The following is a 22,791-nucleotide window of genomic DNA, read 5'->3' on the forward strand; positions in this document are numbered from 1 at the left end:
GTGGTAATGACCGCAGCGGCAGCCCCTTCATGAGCCCAGGCCAGGAGGGCTGAGGAGCCTGCTTTACAGACATGCAATTCAATCCTCACAAGCCCTTGAGGTACGGGCTCTCATTACCCCACTTCACAGACAAGAACACGGAGGCACAAAGAGATTAAACTCTGCACCCAGGTCCCAGCTGGTTAGTGGCCCAGCCTTGTCCATCTGCCCTCTCTGGAACTCGGGAGTGAACATGGACAGCCCTGACTCAGGGACTTTGTACGGCTGGACTCACAGAGACAGTGGATCTGAAAAACGTCTCCAAAAAGGTGCTAGAAGGACACACCGACCATTTCCACGGATTGCTCAGAGACCAGAAAACAGGGACACGAAGGAAGAGAAAGGCCCTTAATTCTTTTTTATCTTTCTGAACTATTTTACTTGTTCGAGTGTGCCTATTTGTTATTTAAAAACAGAAACTTTTTTTTTTTTAATAAAGGGAGAAGACTGTGGGGCACCAGGCTGGCTGGCTCAGTGGATTGAGTGTCCAACTCTGATTTTGGCTCAGGTCATGATCTCACAGTTTGTGGGTTCGAGCCCCACACTGGGCTCTGCACTGGAGCCTGCTTGGGATTCTTGGTCTTGCTATTTCTCTCCCCCTCCCCTACTCTCTCTCTCTTTCTTTCTCTCAAAAATAAATAAGCATTTGAAAAATAATACAAGAAAAAGAAAAAGGACTGTTTTATATCATAAATCTTGGTTTCAGTAACTCTTTGGGACACCTGGGCGGCTCAGTCGGTTAAAGCATCTGACTTTGGCTCAGGTCATGATCTCCTGGCTCTTGAGTTCGAGCCCTGCCTCAGGCTCTCTGCTGTCAGTGCAGAGCCCACATGGGATCCTCGTCTCCCTCTCTCTCTCTCTGCCCCTCCCCCACTTACGTTCTCTCTTCCTCTCTCTCTCAAAAATAAATAAACATTGTAAAAATAATAAATAAACTGTATGTGAATTTATAAAGTAAAAGAATGCGTGATGTCTCATGATTGTGGACAGGGACATGAGTCCCCTGATTAACTCCTCTGGCCTTACCAACCTAGGAAATTAGACTTGGAAATGTGAACAACAAGATAAAAGCGAGCTCTTGGAAGACAGTAGTAGGCCCACAACTGCAGGGGGTGGAGATTTTCACCATCGTCTTTAGAACTGACTGTTGCTTTCAATGGCCTAATCATCAGGTGGCCAGAGATTGGCATCACATTATTTGAACAAAATTCAACAGGATAAATGGTCCTAAAAGTCACTTTCCAAATTAAAGTGATGCTATACAGATACTATACAGATAGACAGAGTTCCCTATGTATACATGAGTATACACAGCTACAGGTTAAATATATGGTGAAAAATATCTGCCATTTGGTGGATACATCTAAAAGTAGAATCACAGGTGACTGCTACCTTCTAAAACCTTATTTCTATAATGTTTGACATTTTACAATAAGCTCGTGTTACTCTTATAGTCAGAAGAAGGGGGGGAAAGCTATAAAGATTTACTTTTTTTTTATGTCAAACTATTTATAAGACAAAGAAAAATGTACAGATGGGGGCTGGTCCCCTCCATCCCTTGAACTCCAGGTTACTTATCTAAGAAATGGGAGGGGGTCCGGGAAGGGTTCGAGTGATTCTGTGGGGCCAGGTGCTTCTCTGACTCAGCCCAGCCCACTTTCTGTTCGAACAAAGGGTTTCAAATACCCCAGCCATGAGGGGTCCCTAGGGTTCTGTCTGAGAGGCAGAGGAGGAAGAGGAGGAGAGATCTCCAGATTCTGAAAAGTGCACTCCTTTTAAGGGTGGAGGGTCACAGAACAAGAGGGGCCGGGGCCTATGAGAGCCCTGTCCAGCGGCTCCTGTCCCCTCCCTGCCCCTTCTCGCACCCCGAGGACAGAACTGGTCCCGAGCAGCAGGCTTTCACAGGAACCAGTCTTGCGTAACAAACTCTTCTCCTTGGGGATCTATAATTGATGAGGACGCCCGGCCAGGAGCCTTGGGTCTGCCAAGTGCGGGGGCAGCGGGAGGCCCTGCAGACGGCAGCAAACAGGACTGGCCTTGGACCTCCCATCTCCACCAGGAGGAGCCTGGGCCTTTCAGGACTCAAGTTCCAAATCCAGGGCAGCTCTGGGAAGGCCGTGCCCTGGGGCATTCGGCAGAGTCTGGTCCAAGAACATCCTGGGGAACGCACCAGAGGGCAGCGGCGTCTTGCTACACTTGCAGATTCCTAGGCCCCATCTGCACCAAGATCAGAGACCAGCGAGTTGGAAAAGACCACCGGGAGCCAGCTCTGTGCTGGGCGCCTCACGCTGAGTCCCACCTACGAGCTGCGGAGGCCGCCAGAGGTTAGGACGCAGTGTCCACACAGCAGCAACAGCAAGCAGATTCTGTCGTTAGGAGGGCTTGATCAGTGCACACACCCGGAGGCCCCGACCGGCTGGAAGCCTAACAGCAGTCCCAGTGGGTAGCCTTGGGGCCTGAACCTCCACCTCCCTGACTCCTGGTCAAGTGCTCTTTCCACATCCCGTTCCAAGAACTACAAAAAGGCCTGGTTCTTCTCCAGCTCTGGGGCCTGGGTCCCAACCCTCTCACCTCCTTCTAAGGTACCAAAGCCTCCGAAAGGGCTACAGGAAGAAGGGGGAGCTGGGCAGAGCAGCAGGAAGAGCCATGGGTACGGCCAAACTGGCCGACAGGGGGCGCTAGACAGGCACCAGGGCATCCAGCCCAGCCCCACCCAGCTCCTGCTAGAGTCCCGGTTCTGGAACGCAGCCCACCCCTTGCTCTTTCGGTCTCAGAGGGCTTTCCCATTGCCCAGTGCCCAGTGCCTCACCTGAGCAGAACCCTGCTTGGCCCCCCAAATACTACCTGGTTGGCACAGAGGACCCGAAGGCCCTGAGAGGAACAATGACTTCTCTAAGGTAACACAGCTCATCAACAGCCCAGACGGGGCTTCACCCTTTGACAGAACCCTGCTCATGAGAGGGGCAGGTTGGTGCAGTGAAAGGAATGCAGGGAGGGAGAAGGTCTTGGTTCTGTTTGGTCCGGCCTCCTGGTTGGCCCTGGGCCGGGGGCTTAATCTCTCTGTGCCTCAGTTCCCCCTGCACCCCAGCTTAAAATAAGAATTTTGGATTCTGACATTATGGCTTGTCTGGCCACCAAAGCTTGTGATCCCCTCCCTACGCCAACCAAAGAGAACCCCGACTTTGTAAAACTACACCTTTCTCTGAGCCCCTCCGAGGTGCCACCCTGTGACGGCATTTCCCAGCTGCCTTTCACCAAATCCTGTCTCCAGGCCTGAAGGGCAGGTACAACTGGCTCTCATGCACCCGGGGAGGAAGCTGAGGCTCGGAGAGGCCAAGTGGCTTGCCTGTCACACAGCATATTAGGGCAGAGCGTCTCAGGGTCCTGGCCTGGCTTTGCTCAGCCCCACCTGGCTGAGGGCTGGGGGAAGGGCAGGGCTGGTTCAGATTCCTCAGAGTTCAAATTCAAAGGGGATTCTAATGAACACAATGAGAAATGTGGTCAAGGGTACCCTTTCAAATACCCCGCAAGGGGCCTTCTGTTGACAGGAGCTAAGAACTAAGGGGTGCAGGAGCAGGACGGGGCCTTGGCCCTGGGGAAGCAAGAGGCTGGATGCCCACCCCAGGGCCCACCCCTCGCTGCTGGGGCTAGGAAGACAATCCTGTGAGGCGCTGAATTTTCTTCTCTCCGTTTGAAGATAAGAAAACAGAAGCTCAGAGAGGGAGTGCAATTTGTCCAAGGTCACACAGCTAGGAAGGATTCAAACCCTGGGCAGCCAACTCCAAACGCCGAGCTCTGACCTGCCCGCCACATCACCCCACAAGGCTGAGAGACGGATGGACCTGAGTGAGCTCCCTGACACCCGGACCTACCTTGTACTTGAGGCCAGACTTGAAGTAGCCCAGGAAGGTGGCTGACTCGAAGCCCTGGACCTCACGGTGCTGCACGGCTCGCCCATTCAGGTAGTCGTCCAGCTGCACCGTGAAGATGGCGGCTGCCCCGCTCTCGTCCTGGCTGCACTCGTTGCCTAGGGGACGTCAGAGTAGCATGAGCCTGGCTTCCTGAGAACAGACCCAGTCCCCCTACCCCCCATGGAGGAGGAGTCCGGAGCCCCCAGCACCGGCCTGGCCTGGCTGTAGAAGCTGGGCAAGCCCCTACCTTCTGTGGGCCTCAGTTAATCCATCTGTATAATGGGGCAGTGGGAGGCCAGACTGCACGAGTCTCTAAGAGTCCTCTCAGCTCTGACACATCCTCCCTCTCAGACCTCTAGGCGTGAAGTCGGTTCACGGATTCGGAACGTGAGGTGCAGAGAGGCAGAAGGGCTTACTGAGTCCCAGAGCAGAGCAGGGGCCCCGGGTTCCTGACTCTGCAGGGTAAACTGGAGTGTGGCTGGAGCTGGGCCGGGAAGTGTGGAGGGGGTCCAGAGGCCCCAAGTCAGCCCAGCTCTGAGTGTCCTGGAAATCTCGGGTGAGGCAGGGTGTGGCCCTTACAGAGGCACTGAGTGACCTACCAAAGGGCAGGGCTGGGGTCTGAACCGGGCGCATCCTGGCTCTAGGGTCTCCAGACACATAACCCCCCGGCCAAGGGGCAGGCACATACTTGATGCTCGACAGTCACTAAGTCCCCACGGGCGCTTCCCGCCCGGGGACTGGGGACTGTGCCCTGCGGGTCTGAGCTTTGGGTGGGCCCTCACCCAGCCAGTAGTGGAGATCATACTGCAGGTTCCCATTCCTCAGCTGCACCGTCTTCAGGATGACATAGGCGTCGCCTGTGAAGAAGTCTCCATAGAGGTTGGGGGGCACGGGCACCAGGTCGAACTTCTCCACACGCCAGATCTGCAGGCCGGGCTCCTTCCCTGCCTTGAGGAACTCGGGGTGCTCGACCACCATGCTGCTGGGCTGGAAGAGACCGGCAGGGCCTGAGAGGGGGCAGGAACCATGGCGGGGAGGGACCCCAGGGCACGAGGGAGGGTGGTTTCCAGCCCCAAGAGCAGCTCACTTGAGCCTCTGACTCTGCCCACCCCTGAGGCGAGTCTACCCCGGTCTCTGCGAGTCAGCACACAGGGCAGAGTTTAGGCTCCAAACCCTGTCCTTGCCCAGAGGCTGTCTCGCCTACTCAGCTCGGCAGTGATGGAGGGACAGAGGGTGCTAGCTCCCTGTGCCCTTCCCTTCTTAGTGCCAACTGGACGGGACGGCTGAGGCGTGGAGAGGTGACGTGGCTCTGCCGAGGGCCCCCAGCTAGGAAGTGGCGAAGCAGCAACTGCGGGAAGTTCCAAGAGCATAAGCTCTGGAACCAAAGGGAGACCCCCTCATATGGCGAAGGTAAATCTGGGGGTCCCCGGAGGTTCAGTGTGTTGCCTTCCAACACCTTCCGTGGCTCTTAGAACAAGAAGGGTCCTCAGAGAGCTCATTATGCAACCCCATTCTGCAGAAAGGGAAATTGAGGTCCAAACAGGGGAGGGCACTGGCCCAGGGTCACACAGCCTGTTTGCTTTTGCTCTTTGCAAGATTCCTCATCCCCCATCCATGTCCCCATCACACTCCCAAGAAGGGCCTAGATGACTGAGCCCAAGTGGCCTCCTGCGCTGTCTGCCTCCTCCCTCCTGCCCCCTCCCCCAAAGTCCCACCCCCAAATTCCGTTTCTTGGAAAAGGTGGAGAGGATGCAGCCAGGGTCTGCAGGAGCCTGTTGGAGATGAGGTGGTCAAGGATGGGGGAAGGATGTCAGACATGCACAGGGGCTAGAGATGGAGCAGAGCGGGATGGTTAGCCTGGAGCTGGAGGACGTAAAATCAGCAGGCACAGGTCACCTCAGGCCGGAGGATGGATCTAAGAGAAACTGGGGGGGGGGAGGGGGGAAGGGGCAGGGTACTCAGGAAGACGGGCTGAGAGAAACACAAAGGGAAAACAGGAGAGAGGAGAAACCAGACAGGCCAGATGAGATAACAGGGAAGGGAGAATAAATAATAGTAATGAGGATAAGCAGGCAGAAGTGAGATCATATAAGAAAGGGGTGGGGGTGGGGGATCCTGGAGAGTGAGAGAGAAATCGGACAAGAAAGACGATCTGAAATGAAATAAGAAATCAGAAGAGGAGAGAGAAATCAGGCGGACAGAGAGAGAAGTTAGACCAGGAAAAAGAGAAATCAGGAGGCAGAGCCGGGTGATAAATCAGAAGGCAGCGGCGAGGGAACAAGAAATCCGGCCAAGGTGAGGTTGGTTAGCCTGGAGGGAGGGAACAGCCAGGCCGCGAGGCTCCCACCCCCTTCCACAGGAGCCCCGGAAGCAGCAAGAGATACTTACAAAGCAACAAAACAGTTTTTCCATTCTAGACCTGAATTACTCCCCTTTTCCTAGCGCTGTATCTGCAAGAACTTACAATAGAGAGTTACTCCGGGAGCCCCCGGGCCCCCCGGGCACTCACCCGCGCCTCGGGCACCCGCCCCTGGGACGCCCGAGCCTGGGACGCCCTCCGCGATGCGGTGGCCGCGCAGGCCAGCGGCGACAGCGCGCACAGCGCCAGGCCCAGCGCGCAGAGCAGCGCGGGCACGGAGTGGTGCGGAGCCATGGCAGCGACGGCGCCAGAAGCCCCCAGTCCGCAGCCGCGGTCCCCGGGTCACCCACCCTATATAGCCGCCTGCCCTACCCACTCAAGCCGGGACCGCCCCTCAGGGAGGGCGCGGGGCCCCGGAGGGGCGGGGACCTGGCCTGGCGGTTGGAGACATTAGGGATTCAACCCCGAAAGACCCGACCGGGCGTGGCTGCCCCTTCACGCCTGCTTTGGGGGCGGCGACTAAGCAAAACGCCGGGCATTCAGCAGGCGCGAACGCAATGCACAGTAAATGGGTGCACGCAGGCATCAAAGGCAGAGCACCCAGCTCAGCCTCCTGTGCGCCCCGCACGAGCCCCCTGCCTTCTCTGTCCCGAACATCTCCAGCAAAACAATAACAGGAACTTTTATTTTTTGGACGCTTTCCACACGTCATATAAAGGCCAGCACCTCACAACCTCCTTTACAGAGCAGGTCCTATGAACAGCCCCACTTTACAGAGGGGAAAACTGAGTGCGGAATGGTCAAGCAACTTGCGCACAACTAGGAACTAGGAAATGGTACAGTCCAGATTTGACCCCAGGTAGTCTAGGGGTTGGGGGGCACCTAGGCTGCGGGCAGCTGCCCAGGGCTGGGGGCAGGAGCACAGGGGACTGCCTGCGTTGCACCAGCGCGCTAGCAAGGCTCCACGGGGTGGGGGTGGGGGGCCAGACCTACCTTAGACTCCCCCTTCTTTCCTTCTTTTTAAAAAGTGTTTATTTGGGGGGCCCCTGGGTGGCTCAGCCAGTTAAGCTGCTGACTTCGGCTCAGGTCACGATCTCATGGTTTGTGGGTTTGTGAGTTTGTGGGTTTGTGAGCTCGAGCCTCGCATCTGGCTCTGTGCTGACAGCTCAGAGCCTGGAGCCTGCTTCGAATTCTGTGTTTCCCTCTCTTTCTGACCCTCCCTCGCTCATGCTCTGTTTCTCTCTGACTCAATAATGAATAAAACATTAAAAACATTTAAGTGTTTCTTTTTAAAAAGTTTATTTTCATCACAACCTAGAGTCGCCTGTTTGTACAAAGTTGTTCCCCGTCAAACGCACTCACTTCTCCCCAGGAACCACCATTTCTATCTGCCTGCTTTGGCTGATGTTTGCAGGGCTTCCCTTCATGTCTTAAATAACAAGCCCTTACAGGTTCTTATCGGTGGTGGTGGCGTTTCTGCTGGTTTGTTTAGTGGGTTTGTGCGGGGTGGTGCGCAGGGTTTTCTTCAGTTTAAGGCCTTATCTACTTGCTCCCCAGCGGGAAGGCAAGGATTTAAGTCTCTTCCCCACTCCCAGGCTCCCTCCCCACCCCTCCACAGTCCTGAGAGAGTTAAGACCTGGTTAGGATTGGGACAAGTACTATTGTTAGCTGCTGGGTGAGGAGAGTACTATTCGGACTCACGGCATGCCTGCTGCCCACCGCCACTCACCCCTTTCTTCCCTCCCCCAACTCTGCTGGACCCACTTCTCTGCTTCCAAATTCTCTTCTCATCCTCATCCTCTCTCCCAACAGCCTAGTGCAGTGAGAGGAAGAGCACTGGGGAGCTGGAGTCCTGGGTTTGACCCCCGACTCGGCTGTGTGACAAGTGCTTTATGCCCCAGTCTCCTCATCTACTAAATGGGTACAGTAGTTACTGAGGATTAAATCAGCCTGTGTGTATGAAAAGGGCCTGTCCTGCCCCTAGGTGAATGGGAGCTCCTGTCCCCCTTCCTGCAAAGCTGTGGTCTCCGATCCCAGCGCCTACTGGGGCTCAGCTTCTATTGAGTCGGACTGACCTTTGCCCTGTGCCACCCACAGTTTCCTCTCACTTAAGGGGGTCTCTGGGTCAGATAAAGAGCTAAGGGAACACAGAGAGAAAGAAGACAATTCAGACTGTAGGGATTATAAGGCTTCATGGGGAACAAAAAAAAAAAGGACTTGTGACCTAGGTCTCAAAGGACAAGGGGGAGGGAGATTGAGAATAAAAGACATTCTAGGGGAGGGGACAGCATGGGCAAAGGACAATCAACACAAGCCACATCCAGCGAATAAGTACGGGTCCAGTCTGAGACACAGAGAACAAGAGATGAGCTGATGACAGGAGTCACAGGGGCCCTTGAGCCCAAGAGTCTGCAACTTCTCCCAGTGTCTGGGGAGTCACAGAGAGCCACCCGAGGGTTCGGGGCTGTGTGCCCAGCCCCAGGCCTGCGGAGCCCGAATTCGGAGCTCTCCCCTCTCCTTGGGGATTTGGAGGATTATACACACTCGCCCAGTTCCCATTTGCTCTTGATGTCAGCATAAACCGGTTTCACCTCTCAGCATAGCAGTTTAGCTCTGTGAATTCGAAACACACAATCCAACAAAAGTCCCACTTCCTTCAGTATTCCTCACAGAGAAACGCGAAAATATACGTGCAAGGATGTTCACTGAAGCATTGTTTGAAGACAACTGGAAAAAACCCAAAGGTCCTGGTTAAATAAATTATGGAGCCGCCATACAATGGACCGCTCTGCAGCTGTGAAGACAATGACGAGCTCTGATTGTGCCCGGCACACAGTAGGCACGCTGTAAGCAGAGAGAGACCTCTGAGTGAAAAAAAAAAAAAAAAAAACAGGAAATTGTACCAAGACTGTAGTATGACTCTTTGCCTCCTTTTTATAAGGGTGGCTGTGTTTTGCACGCATCCTTAAAAAGTCAAGGAGGGTAAACACCCAACTGTCAAGGCAGGGTGCTTGAAAAAGGACAGACCAGGGGCAGAGTTTCACTTGCAAACCCTGCTGTGGCTGCCTGAGGCTGGGATCGTGGCACTCAGCCCCCGGGGGAGGACACCTAAGGGTGATGAGAACATTCTACCGCTGGATAATGGGGATGATCACACAACAGAAAAATCCACTAAACATGGGACTCCTGACCGCTCACAATGGTGAATTGTTATGGTATGTAAATTACACCTCAATCTACTCACCTGAACAGAACACTAGCTGTAGGGTTTGAAACTATTTCCAAGTACATATCCATTGTAGTGGGGTTTTTTTCTTTTTAAAGAGAAATGATACCACTAAAAATAGTTTAGAAAATACAAACAAGTGGGGAGAAGAAATCGCGTCACCCCAGCCCCCAGAGTGAAAGTGAGCTGGCAGTTGGACTCCCTGAGCAGTCCCTTCTGGAAGAGAGTGGCCCCAACCTGGCCAGTTGGTGATTCACAGAGGGCTGCTGGGGAGTGGCCTTGGCCCCGGAGGTCACTGACCACCAGCCCAGGGTCCCTGGCCCCTAGGTTACTGATTACCGAGGCTCTGCAGCTCTGGAACCTGGGTCCTCAGCACTGACCTGGTGAAGAGACCCCAGCCCCGGCCCCCAGGGAGTCGCCAGTCTGGAAACTCTTGCAACAGGGCAGTGATGTGTGTGGGCTGTGACGGGGCAACACGGCCTCACGCTGCTCCCCGCCCGGAAGACAATGTATGAGGACATCGGGGGAATCTCAGTGCAAAAGAAAGAGCCCTAGGTAAAAATGAAGAGACCCAAGTGTCAGACCTGCCTCTGCCACTGACTTCCTGGGTGACTTTGCACAAGTCACTGTCCCCATCTGGGCCTCAAGTGTCCCCATATGCCATGGGCACTGGGGCAGCATGCTCTAAGATGCATTCCTGGTGGCAGCATTCCCAGGAACTGGCTGTGTAACCATATCTGGAACCTCTACATCTGTGAGCCTCAGTGTTCCCATCTGTGACATGGGGGCATTGGACGAGCTCATCTCCACAGAACCCTCGGATTCAGACAGTCCAGGGCCTCTGAGCCACAGAAGGAGGTAGCACCATCACCGATGGCAGCATGCCACCTCACATCTGGGTCCAAACATCTCTGGGAGAAGGGACAGAGGAAAGGCAGGCGGGGTCCAATATGGCGTCCCCTCACAGCAACCAGAGGAAACAGGCATTAAAGTTCCCATGCCACAGATGGGGAAACAGATTCAGGGAGTTTCAGTCACTTGCTCAGGGCCACTCAGCTGGAGAGAGGCATTGCTGAGACTCAAACACACACGTCTGGCTGGCTCTCATTCCTAGGAACCGTCTGGGGAGCCGGGCAGGACCCTCCTGGCGCCATCAGACCTGGGCGGGGAGCAGCAGTGACCCCTGCAGTGGCTAAACCGATCAAACCCAGGCCGGCCCGGCAGCCACCCTGCCCCCGGCCCCACACACCTCCCCAGCTGGGGCGGGAGGTCACAGGAAATCCCGTTGGGCACCCCCACAATCCTGTGTGAGCACCCAGGACAAAGGTGTGTCCCTGGAAGACCCCGGGGCTGTGGCCACTGAGCAGAAGATGGACCGAGGCCTCCACACTCTGGGCCACTCAGGTCAGGCCTGGTTTCTTGGCCTCAGGAGGCAGGCTGGCTCTGCCATCACATGTCCGAGCCTGGCTCTCCTCTGGAACTCACACATCCTCTTGACCTCTGATCTTGGTTGTTCCTGGTTCCTACTCAGAGCCGAGCACACAGTAGGCAGCTTTTCAGTGTCTTCCACAGGAAGGAGCTGTACAAACCCATGTTCTGCCCTGTCGTTAGAACCCCCACTCCCCCTCAACTAGCTTGGCCCTGCTCCCTCCGTGACCTCTCCCCGGTCTTCGTGTCTCTCTGGGCCTTCCAGACCAGCTATCAGAGCCCGGAGGAGACGGCCTCACCCTCCGCCCCCGGCCACTATGTACAAAAGGCCTTGGCTGGGCCTGGAGGACGCCACCCTGTTCTTTTCTCTTTACCCCAAACACTGTTGTTCTTGATTTCTCAGGCAGCCGGCCACTCCTGGGAAGCCCACACTCGGAGCTTGTTTGCTTTCTGGCTCACCGCTGGTCTCTGGGTCCTCCTGGGAACACCCACCCCTCTGGCCCGGGGTTTTGCTAACTGGGACAAAAGTCAGTAAACAGAGAGGCCAGTAATAAAACCCAGTGAAACTGAGCAGGGCCTCCGTGAGAGGTGGGAGCCTGTGTCCTTGAAAGAGCATGTGTTTTAGAACCTGGGAAACTCAGTGCCTGTGATTAGGGCCTCAGTTTCCTTATCTATAAAATGGGAGAATGACACCTAGCTCACAGAGCAGGGAGGAAGCCCAGAGGCCTGACACACAGGAGGAGCCCCCCAAAAGTCAGTGTCTTTCTCCCTGAACTGCCTGCTTTCTTTGCACAGAGGCCTCTGTTCAGCATGTGGACACCACGTGCGCACAGTGTGGGGGTGCGGTGCAGGAGAAAGGTTACAGGTTTGACCGGGAGACTCTTGAGTTGAGCTGGGTGACCTGGGAAAGGTTACTTTCCCTCTGAGCCTTGGGTCTGTAAATAGGGATAGTGGGACTCAGTTAAAGAATGGTTGGGAGCTCCAGAGGCAGACTGCTGGCGTGAGTTACACGGAGGAGTACTCGTTGGCTGCCATGTTCATTTGTCCATCGTCTTTGTAGACGATGACACCAAGAACAAGCACGTCACTTCTCAGAGTCACACAGCAAGTACCTGGCAGGGCAGACCTAGAACCCGGTTCTCAGGCCCCAGAGCTGAAGCCCAAGCCCGTGACAGGACAGGGCTCCCTGGCAAAGCCAGCTGGCCCTCTGCCTTGGCCCAGTCTACCTCGGGCGTGGACAGCTGTTGGGGAGCTAGCCAGCAGGGTTTGGCTGACACCCCCTTCCAGAGGCCAACCATCCCTGGGACTGAAGCCACTGGCCCTTTTCCAGCTTCCGGAGGTAACCCCACCTAGCTCTGAGAGCCAAGACAGGACATTTAGAGAGGGGCTGGCCCCACCGCTTCCTGACCCCATGCCCTGGAAGCAGCCAGATTTGGCCATGGCTGCAGCCCAGCACCCTTCCTTCCAGAGTCCACTTCTCAGTCTGTCTCCCCTTCCCCTGGGGAAGAGCTGGCCCTGGGAGGCCTGGCAGGCCAGCAGCTAGGGCCGTAAGCAGTGACAGAAACTGTATCCTAGCCCCTCTGGCAGCCCACAGCCCCCCAACAGGGGACGCCGGGCACAGACACAAATGAGCAGCGACAGAGAGGGCCCAACTGCAGGCATGGTAGCCATGGGGCCAGTATCGGACAGGGACAGTCTCCATGTGCAAACCTCTGGGGAGGCAGGGCCTATGATGCCCCATCCAGAGCCAGAATGAGCGGAAGCCAAGGGAGGCAGCCCTCTGCTCCACAGAGGAAGGGCTCTCAGAGAGAGAAAACCAACGTGCATGATTGTCAAAAGAGCTCCTGTCAGGAAAATCTGGGTTTGAATCCCTGACCTCACACTTCCTAGCTGTGTGCCTTTGAACGAGCAGCTTCTGCTCTCTGGGCTTCACTTTCCTCATCTGTAAAATGGAGATCATAATACCTCCTTCCTAGAGTTGCTGTGAGAATTTAGCCCCCAGTACATTTGGGGCTGAGCGAAGTGTTGGGCATAGAGTACGCAGCTATAAAAAAAATCTTTGGTTATTGTTTGCTGGAGGCTTGGGTTAGTATCTCTCTGAGACTGAAGTTCCTTACATATAAAATTGGGGTAAAAACACCTCAAAGGCAAGTGGAGGGGACTGAATGAGACCATAAATGTGGAAGATTCTAAGGCCACGCCCAGCATAGAATTGATGTTCAAAAACACCACTTTCTTTCACCCTCTTCTGGAGAAGTATGAGCTGCCCAGTGGTGACCCAGCCAGGAGGACTCAGTGACAATGAACCAACTCATCTCTAAGGACCCTTTGGGCCCTGAGGTTCTCGGATTCTCCAAGAAACAGCAGAGGCAAATAATGTTTGTGCATTTGGCCCAAGATCCCCTCCTGCATGTCTGGAGTCCTTCACCAGGACCCACCAGGCCCATTAGAAGCCCTCTAGGCTCACAATCATGCTGGGAACAATGACAACAGGACATCATGACAGGGACATGTCCTTTCTGCTGCAGGCTCCGAACGAAGCCCTTCTCTGTCCCTGAGCCTCACACAGCCAGCGACGGCCAAGACTTCGCCGTGCTGGACTCCAGTAAGAAGCACGAGCCGATCCACCTGGGGATCAGTCTATACCCTGCAGGCAGAACTCTCAAGAAACACAAAGGGGGCAGAGGAGAGATGACAGAGTCCGAGAGCGGGGGCCAAGCCCTCATGGGCTCAGGATACCAGAAAGACTGTAAAACCCTTCATTGCACAGAGCGCCAGGTAATGGCCAGTGTGAGTTTGAACCCAGCCCAAATCCCCACCACAAGGGGACCGGGAGCGTGGCCTTTCTGCAGTGCTTCAGTTTCCCCCTCTATAAAACCGGGTAATGATTCCTACGCTGTGGAGTGTCTGGGAGGATTGAAGGAGCCCTGGCACCGTGCTTGGCCTGCAGCGGCTGACCAATAACCATGACATCCAATGACAAAGTCCCCGCATATGTCCAGACCCTGTACACACACACAGCTCACTGGCCCCCACATCCACCCTCGACCTCTACCTCCGTGTCCTTCCACGCAAAACAGGAGAGGGCTGGGGGGCCCAGCCAAGGCCCCGAGACCCAGAATGGGTGCTGGTGCCTGAGTTGGGGAGGCATGTCAGGAGAGGGCCTCCCGCCAGCACCTAAAGAGCTCACCTTGCCTTCCAGCCCCTCCATGAGTCTCTCCGTAAGACACCCTGCCCTCTTTTCTGGTCTGCCCTCACCGGAAAGAACACGGGCTCTGGAGCCACCATCTGATCCCAGTCCTATCACTCATTACCTGGTGACCCTGAGCAAGTGACTCAACCTCTCTGAGCCTAGGTCCTTGGGTATAGAGTGGTCAGATGACGTCACAGCCTTGCCAAAACTTGATCCTAGTAAAAGTCAGTTGTGGAAAAATTCCTAAGCCCATGGCATGATGAGAGATTCTTTGCAATTTAGCTCAAACATTTGTCCACTGTAGAACTACCAGAGACTCGAAGATAGTTTTTATTGTTACTAATCCTTTTAATAGGTTGGTTGGTTTTTTTTTTTTTAAGTCCTTTCTCCTCTTAAACATAAGCAGAAGTATAACAGTGGAATGCTTTTGTTCCTTTACCGGCTCAGAGAATAATAGCAACCAGCTGGAAGGATTAAGATCCAGCACACACAACCCAGTGGCCGGCAGAGTCGGGCTCCGGAAGGGCTGCTGTCTTCTCTCCCGGCTTCACCTCCATCCAGGCACTTGCCGAGAAACCAGCGTTACCCTGCAGGCATCTGTCTGTCTGGGGGCTTCGGGAACCCTCAGTGACACTGTGGCCTATCCAGAGTCATCCGACCAGGATGACAGGAGGGCTGAAGCCGAAGCTGATGTGCTTGGCCCTGCATCCACACTCTGTGCTTCACCGTACTTCCAAACCCCACATCCCAGGACTGTGCTAGGTCAGGGTCTCCATCTGTTCTCGAAGACCACCGCACCAGATTCCTCACTGCCTTCAACCCACCCAGCATCCATGGAGATTGCATCACTGCTTTCTCCAGACCCTTCACGGCCCCTGATGCAGACTGGAAGTCGGGATCCCCAAACTTGGCCTTTCAGGCCTTCCCATGCTTTTTCAGCTTCGTCACCCAGTGACACCCCCAACACCAATTTCCAGCCTGCAGAGGGGCTGGGGTCTAGCCTCAGCTCTGCCTCTGCTTCTGTGTGACCTTGCCTCTCTGAGCCTCAGACTCCTCATCAGGCTCTTGGGGCTCAAGTGCAGACCAGACAAGATAAAGCAATGAGCGCCAGGCGCCAGGGGGCTCAGGAAATGCTAGCCTGGAGCCACGGCGGCCTCCAGGCACCTGTAGCCTCTCCTTGCCCTCCCTCGGCAGCTGGTGGCTCTCTGCTCTCAGCCCCAGCAGCAGTGCGTGCGCTCTCCTAAGCCCCCGGAATGCAGTCGTGCTTGCAGCCAACAGAAGCAGCCAGAGGGGGGAAGAAGGAGGGAGGCGGCTTAGAGGAAAATCACTGGGCTCTGGGACGGCCAACATTGGTGCTCACAGCTGCCTCTGACAGAAGGGATCTGGGGGCCTGGCAGGCTCTTTCTGAGCCCTGGACTTGGCCCCTCAGCCTTGACCCCTGTCTGAGCTCACAGGGTGGTAGGGGGTGCCCTGGGGCCCACTCCCCCAGGACACTCCCACTCTCGGGCATCCAAAGAGACAGGGAGGAGGAGGCAGCAAACAGACCGACCTTTGTGAGAAGAAAGAATTGGCTCTTGCTGCTTCATGCGGGAGCCCCAGGCACTGACCTGGAAGGGGTCCCTCTGTGACCAGGGAGCCCATACCTGTATCTCAAGCCCTTTGCCTTGGCTACCAGGCCCCAGCCTCATGTGCACCACGGCCTCTGTGCCCCAGCCCAGACCTGTGCTCCTCACACATTGTCCTACATGTGCCCCCATGCATGTTCCCTGCACTGCGTCCCATGTCACTGACCCCTTATGTCATGCTCCTTACACCACGTCACACTGCTGCTCCATGCACTCTGTTCCACATACCTGCTTTTGAAATACCAGGTCCTATCCCTTGAAAGTGTATGCCACAAACCTTGTGTGAGGTCTGTGAATGGTGTCCCTCACTCCGTCATCCCATCTCTAGTGTAATGATTAAGGAGGACAGACTCCCTTCCAACTGTTGCCTCTTTGGGAAGTTACCTCCACACTTGGTGCCTTGGTAACTTTGGCTACAAAGTAAAAATTATATGAACACTCACCTAATCAGAGGTGTTGCAGGAGTGAAAACAGATCGTGCATTTAAAAGGCTCAGCCCAGGGGCGCCTGGGTGGCTTAGTCGGTTGAGCGTCCGATTTCAGCCCAGATCATGATCTCACGGTTCGTGGGTTTGAGCCCCACGTCAGGCTCTGTGCTGACAGCTAGCTCAGAGCCTGGAGCCTGCTTCCGATTCTGTGTGTACCTCTCTCTCTCCCCATCCCCTGCTCATGATCTGTCTCTTAAAAATAAATAAATGTTAAAAAAAGATTTTTTTAATTAAAATAAAATAAAATAAAATGCTCAGCCCAATGCAGGGCACAAAGTGATTCAGTACGATGTTTGCTAACATTGTTCTAAGCACACCCAGGTGTCTATACCACCACCTGTATGCTGCGTGCTGACCTCCCAGCTCCCTGGCTCACACAATGCATCAGACTTTCTGCCGCAGTCGTGGAATTCAAACAAGAAGCTACAAGAAGGGTATGATTATCCCCTCTCTTGCAAAGGAGAAAGCGAGGGCTCAGAGAGGGCTGATAATTTGCACGCGCTCACATAGCAAGAAAGAGCGAACTCGGATGGGCACACAGGTCTGGGTGCTCAATGGGACAGAAAGGAGATCAGCATTGGGCTGGTGGTGGAGGCAGAGACTATGGGACAGAGGTGATTAGAGGTGACGGAAACATTCTCATACTGGATTGTGATGATGGGGACCGAGCTCTGTAAATTTACAACTCACTGAATTAATGAAGACGGGTGAATTATGTGTGTGTCAATTACATGTAAATTTGCTTTGACAATTTACAGAACGTATACCTCCAAAAAGCTGTTGTTGTTGTTGTTGTTGCTTTAAAGCTTATGCACTTCCTAGGCACCATTCGCCAAAGCACGCAGCCAGACAAGTGAGGACAGATGGTCACAGGGGAGGCTGAGCAACCTCTCTGAGCTGGAAACAGCCTTGAACCATTCCCAAACACCCCCGCAGCCCAGGTGTGCAGCAGAATCACCTAGGGAGCCCCACAACACTGGGTTCCCAGGGCCCACACCCAGCCTGCGTCTGTAGGTCAGGGTGGGGCCCAGGCACCTGGGATTCTGAGGCTTAGCCTGCACTGGGAGCCACTCCAGGAAGCCCAGCATCGCCTCTCACACATGGGGAAACCGAGGCAGGCAGCACAGGGGACTTGTCGGACCTAGTGGATCAAGCAGTGGGGAAGCCAGGGCTGGAAATGGGGCCCCCTTCCTTGTCCTTTCTCTCCTTTCCCTCCTCCTCCCTGGCCCTCAGCCTCCTGGTGACTCAGGGGTCTGAGTCATCCTGTGGCACCACAGAGGAAACTTCTTAGGAAAAACAATCCCCAAACAAAGCCTCCCCTGATCTGCGGAACAAAATAGGCCCAGGAGGCTAACTAAGAGAAGGAGGAGAGAAGAACATAGGGTGGAGGTAGAGACAGAACCCCAAGAAAGACCTGGTCCCTATTACTGGCCACTGCTTGTGGGAGACCCTAGAGAGGGCACTTCCCTGCTCTGAGCCTCAGTGTCCCCATTTGTAAATAGCCCCTACTGCTGCACACAGAAGCTTATTATGGACCCCACAACATGATAAATATTTGTAAGCTTTTTCTTATTGATAATGCTTCCCTGAAACCCATGGCTAGCATCACGTCCATTTTGCAGGCAGAAAAACTGAGGATCAGGAGGGTTCAGTCCCAGGTGGCGTGGTTAGGAAGTGCAGAGCAGGGTCTGGATCTAGGGCTACCTAACCCTGAAGTCCTGCTCTAACTCCTACACCCCTGTAAAGCATACTTCCCACATGCGCCGGCATGCAGTTCCTATTGCAACAAAAATAAGGTGAGAGGAAGATTCTCAGCTGCAAATGCGGCTCTCTTTTCTGTGGCAGGCCTTGTCTCAGGACCTCCCAGCCTGTGGGGAGCAGACAGGAACTCAGATGATCATTCAAGTGCCTCTGGGCAGTGGGAGCACAAGGCAGGGAGCACCCAGGGCCTAATCAGCCACACAGGAGGAACCTTTGAGCAGAGCCTTGAAGAATAGAGGGAGGTTTGTCTTTGGGGAGCCGGCAACCACCGGGCAAGTCAGGAGGAGGGAACAGCAAAGGCAAAGGCTGGGCGGTGTGACCCATACCAAGCAAGGCAAACCTTGGAGAGGCGTGGCTGGGGAAGGGGCCTGCGGGCCAGGAGTCCTGGCCTGCTCCCAGGCAGGAGGGGGAAGCTCAGAGCTGGTTTCGTCTCTGCGGAGGGCCTGGCGGCGGCTCACTATGAAAGTCAGAAGTGGGACTTCCCCTGAGGCCTGCCGGGCGGCTGACTATGGAAGTCAGGAGTGGGACTTCCCCTGAGGCCTGCCCGGAGCCCCTCCTCTGAGCAGGCTTCGGGACCATCCCAGACTCCTTGCTACTCACCCACGGGTCAGAGTCTCCCCCGAGGGTCTCCTCCTCGGCCATCGCCGGGCTGGGCACAGGGCAGGCGAGCCTCTCCCGACCACATCGACCTAATCGCACAGGCCTATAAATAGGGCCCCGCGGCTTAGTCTGAAATAGCTGTGCCAGGCCAACTCCACCGGCATCCCATGGGCACACACAGTTCCGGAAACAGTGCTTGACACACTGGCGCATTACAACCCAAGACCTCCTCAGGAAACCATTTTTCATGTTTTACTTCACTTTCTTAACCAAGAGGCAGTGGGCTAGGGAGAAGAGCCTGCCTGACTACTGCTGATCACTGGCCGTGGGCCCGGTGAGCCCTTCTCTGCTTCCTACTCTCCGGGGAGCCTGAGCGAGCCACGACCTCTCTCTGGGCCTCAACTTCCCCAAATGTCACTAGGGTGGTTGGATGATTTCATTAGGGCCCTTCTAGTCAGGATACTCCCTGGAAATATCTGGGGGACCCCCCATCCCCCAAATGCCCATTTCATTGTTGCCTGTTCCCCAGTTGACTTGGGAATTTTTTAAATTATCAGCATTTTTAAAAAATAAGAATTGCCAGAGGGAGAAATGAACAGGTCTGTGCTCTGCCACTGAAAGGTTGGGTGACCCCAGAGGAGTCACTGTCTCTCTCTGGGCCCCAGATTCCTCAGCCATAAGATAAAGGTGCTGGTGGGCTGGTCGCAGATCTGTGGCCACAGAGGACTCCCCAGGGGGTGGACTGCAACAGGGACAGGGAAATAAAGATAACCAGGTTGTCAGTGAGCACCAGGCATATGCTTGGACTTCACCCCCCGCCCCCCGTAGGTTAATCCTCAACAATCCCTTTCCACCCCCATTTCACAGATGAGAAAACTGAGGCCAAGGGGTTAAGGGATGTGATTAGCAAGTCGGGGCCAGAATGATGTTTCAGGCTCAGACCTGTTGCCTCTGGAGCCCAGGATGTAACCACACTTGGTGCTGAAGAGACAGTGCTGGTGGCTCAGGAGTGCGACTGATGGGGACATAACCCAGCAAGGGCAGGGGACAGAGAGGGGAAGAGAGTTTTACTGTGGCAGTGACAAGGCTTCACCTAGTGACACACATTCTCTCCGACCAGTTTATAATGATGCCCTCCCGCCTGCCCTCCCCTCCGCCTCTCACCTGCTCTCAAATCCCAATGTTCAAATCACTCCTCAGCTCAAAACCTGTCCACGTCTCCCTGGATGGAGGGAGAGCCCAGGACCCCACATCTCAGGCCACTCCCCACCTCAGCGCCACCTTCCTGCGTTAGCTGCACGGCTCGCTAGTCTCTGAGCACAGGGGCTCCTGGTGGCTGTTGCCCATGCGACTCGCTTGCCCTGGATGTCCAAGTGCCCCTGAAGCCCGGGGCCTGACACAAAGCAGGGAAGTCCTCCCTGGCTCACTCCGGGCCTCAGCCACACCATCCAGATCTCCAAGCACGGGGCAGGGTCCGATGCACCTCCCCTCCGCAGCACAGAAGCTCAGCGAGGTTGGCTGGGTAAATGAAAAGTTGCAAGGAGCAGAGAGAATGCCGAAAAGTGCACATTTCTCAGGACAGACCAACACCAAGCCTCAAAGCCTCGACTGAGGCCCAGTGTCAGGACGCCACGCTGTGGAAGAGGTGAAAATTACACCCTCCGGATGCATGGGAGCGGGACGCGGCACCAGCTCGCGCAAGGGCTGCTGCTAATAATGTAACCTGGGCCAGTCTTCTCCTTTGCCTTAGAACTTCCAGTGCCGCCCCGGTGGTTTAGGATAAAATCTGAATTCTGGCCAAGACCCCCAAAGGCCTGCATGGCCGGATGCTGCCTGGTCTCCAGTTCCTTCTGCAGTAAGGTCCTGTCTTCCAGTTCCTCAACGACTCCACATGCAAAGGTCCTGCCTCATCACCTCGCTGGTGTTGTTCCCTCTGCCTGGGGATTCCCTTCCCTGCTCACGCGGCCACCCACCGCCCCCTCTGCAGGCCTGGGCTTTCTTGGGGAGGCCTCAGTCATGTGTCCAGACAAGACACCACCACACCCACTAACACCATGCGCTCTCATAACCCCTGTCATTTCCCTCTCAGCTGAAGAAAGGTTGGATCTGTTATATGTAAAAGGGCCAAGTGTAAGACCCAAGACCGTACGGCCCACGAGGGATGCGAAAATCTTGTTCTTTGCTGATTCTCCAACTCAAGCGTCTGTTATGCACACGTGGTTGAACAAATGAACCTATATGTGTAACTCAAGACCAGAAGGTGGGAAGAATCTGGGTGAATCTCAGACACAGGGAAACAGGGCCGCATCTAAGATCAGAGGCAGAGGGAGATAAGCTGAGTGGGGTGGCCTCCCAGGGCCAACAAGGCGAGAGCGCTTCCGGTGTCCAGAGAGGTGGTACGCAGAGACCTGAGGAAGTGCCACCGGATTTTGCCAAGTAGGAGGTCATGGGGCCACCCTGGCTGAAGGGGAGGTCAGGGGAGGGGGGCGTGAGGCGGGGCACGCCGCCAGGGGACAGCAGTGAAGAGGGCAGGGGAGCGAAGCTCTTAGGTAATAGGTATGCAGCTGGGCCTGAGCTGGCCAGGGTCTGCAGAAGTGGGGACAGCAGGAGACGGGTCCCTGTGTCACCGCTGCCAAAGGCACTGGCAGAGCATAGCACTCTTCTTGGTGACAGATCACTGTGGGGGTAATTCAGCTTTGGGAGCTGTCAGGCCTCAGTTTCAAAAGCGGGAGCATTAGAAGGCTCCAGATCCCTCCTCTCCGGGAAGCCTCAGGGCTGGCCCTGAGTGTGCAGGGCCCTCAGGGTGTGGTTGAAGTGAGCCAAGTCCCACCTCTGGGCCCAGCGGGCCTTCTAGGAACCCGAGGCTTCGCAGACGAAGCATTCGGGAGACCATCCAAAGGCCCTTGCGTCTGAGCTCTCAGAAAGCAGAACAGCACCTACGAGTGTCACCACCCCCATCCCCCCAACAAAGCCAGCTGGGTCACAGCAGATGAGTAAACCCTGGAGTCATGCGGCCCCTTCTCCTTTTGGCCACCGAGAGTGATGTCATGAGCTGGAGGGGCGTTGTCTGGCTCTCCAGACAGCTGCTCTTGGAAGTTCACTTCTGCTGTGGCCCTGGAAGGCGCGCTTCCCCCTCTGCTCGTGATCCTTCCCATTTCACAGCTCACCAAGCTCCTTCTAGGCTTGTATAGTGCTCACGGCAGCCTTGTGAGGTGTGTGGGTGGGAGACCAATACACCTGTTTTATGGGGGAGAGACCGAGGCAGAGGCTGGGTGGTGAAGGGGGTCTCCTGCTCCCCGCCCAGAAAGCTGCAGGGCGGCCTCCTCCAGTGGGAGAGCGACTCTGACGGTCACGTGGGCCCCACCCTGCCAGCTGTCCCAGGTGGGGATGACTCATCCACCTGCCGTGTGGCCCACACACCCTGGGTCCTCCTCCTCTGGTCAACAAGCCCGAGACTTGGCAGCCACGCCCGGCTTCTTCTCACCTCTCGGAAGAGAATTTATGGACCTCCAGGGAATCCACCCTCTTTCGGAAGAGAAGAGCGAACGGAGGCCTTGAGAGGGAAATCGATCGTCCTGCAGCCACACAGTGAGAACTCGCACGGCCCGGCGCCCAGCCCTTCCTTGTCTCTTCCCCACAGGACCCCACCCCTGCCTCCCTCTCCAGGCAGGCGAGGAGCAAACGAGGCACTGGGCAGAAACACACTCCGAGCTTCCCCAGAGAAACCTCAGGGACTCCCTTTGAATCCACTGTCTCCTCCAGACCCCCTGGGCGGCCAGAGCTGGGTTTAGGACACTCAGGGGTGTCTGCACTGCTCCACCTACCTCGCAGGGCTGTGCGGGGCAAGACGGCTGCTCCGGGCAGAGGGGCCGGGACCACGGCGGAAGCACTGATGGATAAGCGGGTTATTGGCAGGACCTGTAAATAAGGGGCCAAGAGGCTCAATGTCAGGTGCTCAAGGTCATCTGGTCAAATCCCCATCTGATATTCCACTCGTCCCCAGCACCCCCCGACCATGGTCACATAGCTCCTACTTTTACACCTCACACAATGGGGGAACTCACTTCCTGCCAAGGCCGTAGACCAGCCATTGAAGAGTTTGGCCGGTTGAAAGAACTGTTGTTAGGAGGAGCTAAAATCTCTTTCCCTGTGGCTTCTACCT

General features: G+C 55.4%; 1 protein-coding gene across 4 annotated transcripts in view; it reads right to left on the reverse strand.

Annotated features, from left to right (window-relative positions):
- The window catches only part of GSN (gelsolin), a 43,636-nt gene extending 21,092 nt beyond the window's left edge, over positions 1-22,544 (reverse strand). The window contains exons 1-3 of one of the 4 annotated variants that reach the window (XM_029919729.1): positions 22,454-22,544; positions 4,733-4,937; positions 3,912-4,066 (exon numbers count right to left, since the gene is read on the reverse strand). In XM_029919729.1, coding sequence (XP_029775589.1) covers positions 3,912-4,066; positions 4,733-4,928 — 351 coding nt within the window. In that variant the 5' untranslated portion in view covers positions 4,929-4,937; positions 22,454-22,544. Of the gene's footprint in view, positions 1-3,911; positions 4,067-4,732; positions 4,938-6,338; positions 6,378-6,459; positions 6,619-18,629; positions 18,721-22,453 lie in introns of those variants that run through there. The other 3 variants (XM_029919725.1, XM_029919727.1, XM_029919728.1) reach the window with 3 other exon arrangements.
- Positions 22,545-22,791: the final 247 nt, after the last annotated feature.

The sequence above is a fragment of the Suricata suricatta genome, chromosome 13 (genome assembly GCF_006229205.1).
Source record: "Suricata suricatta isolate VVHF042 chromosome 13, meerkat_22Aug2017_6uvM2_HiC, whole genome shotgun sequence".
Taxonomy (NCBI): domain Eukaryota; kingdom Metazoa; phylum Chordata; class Mammalia; order Carnivora; family Herpestidae; genus Suricata; species Suricata suricatta.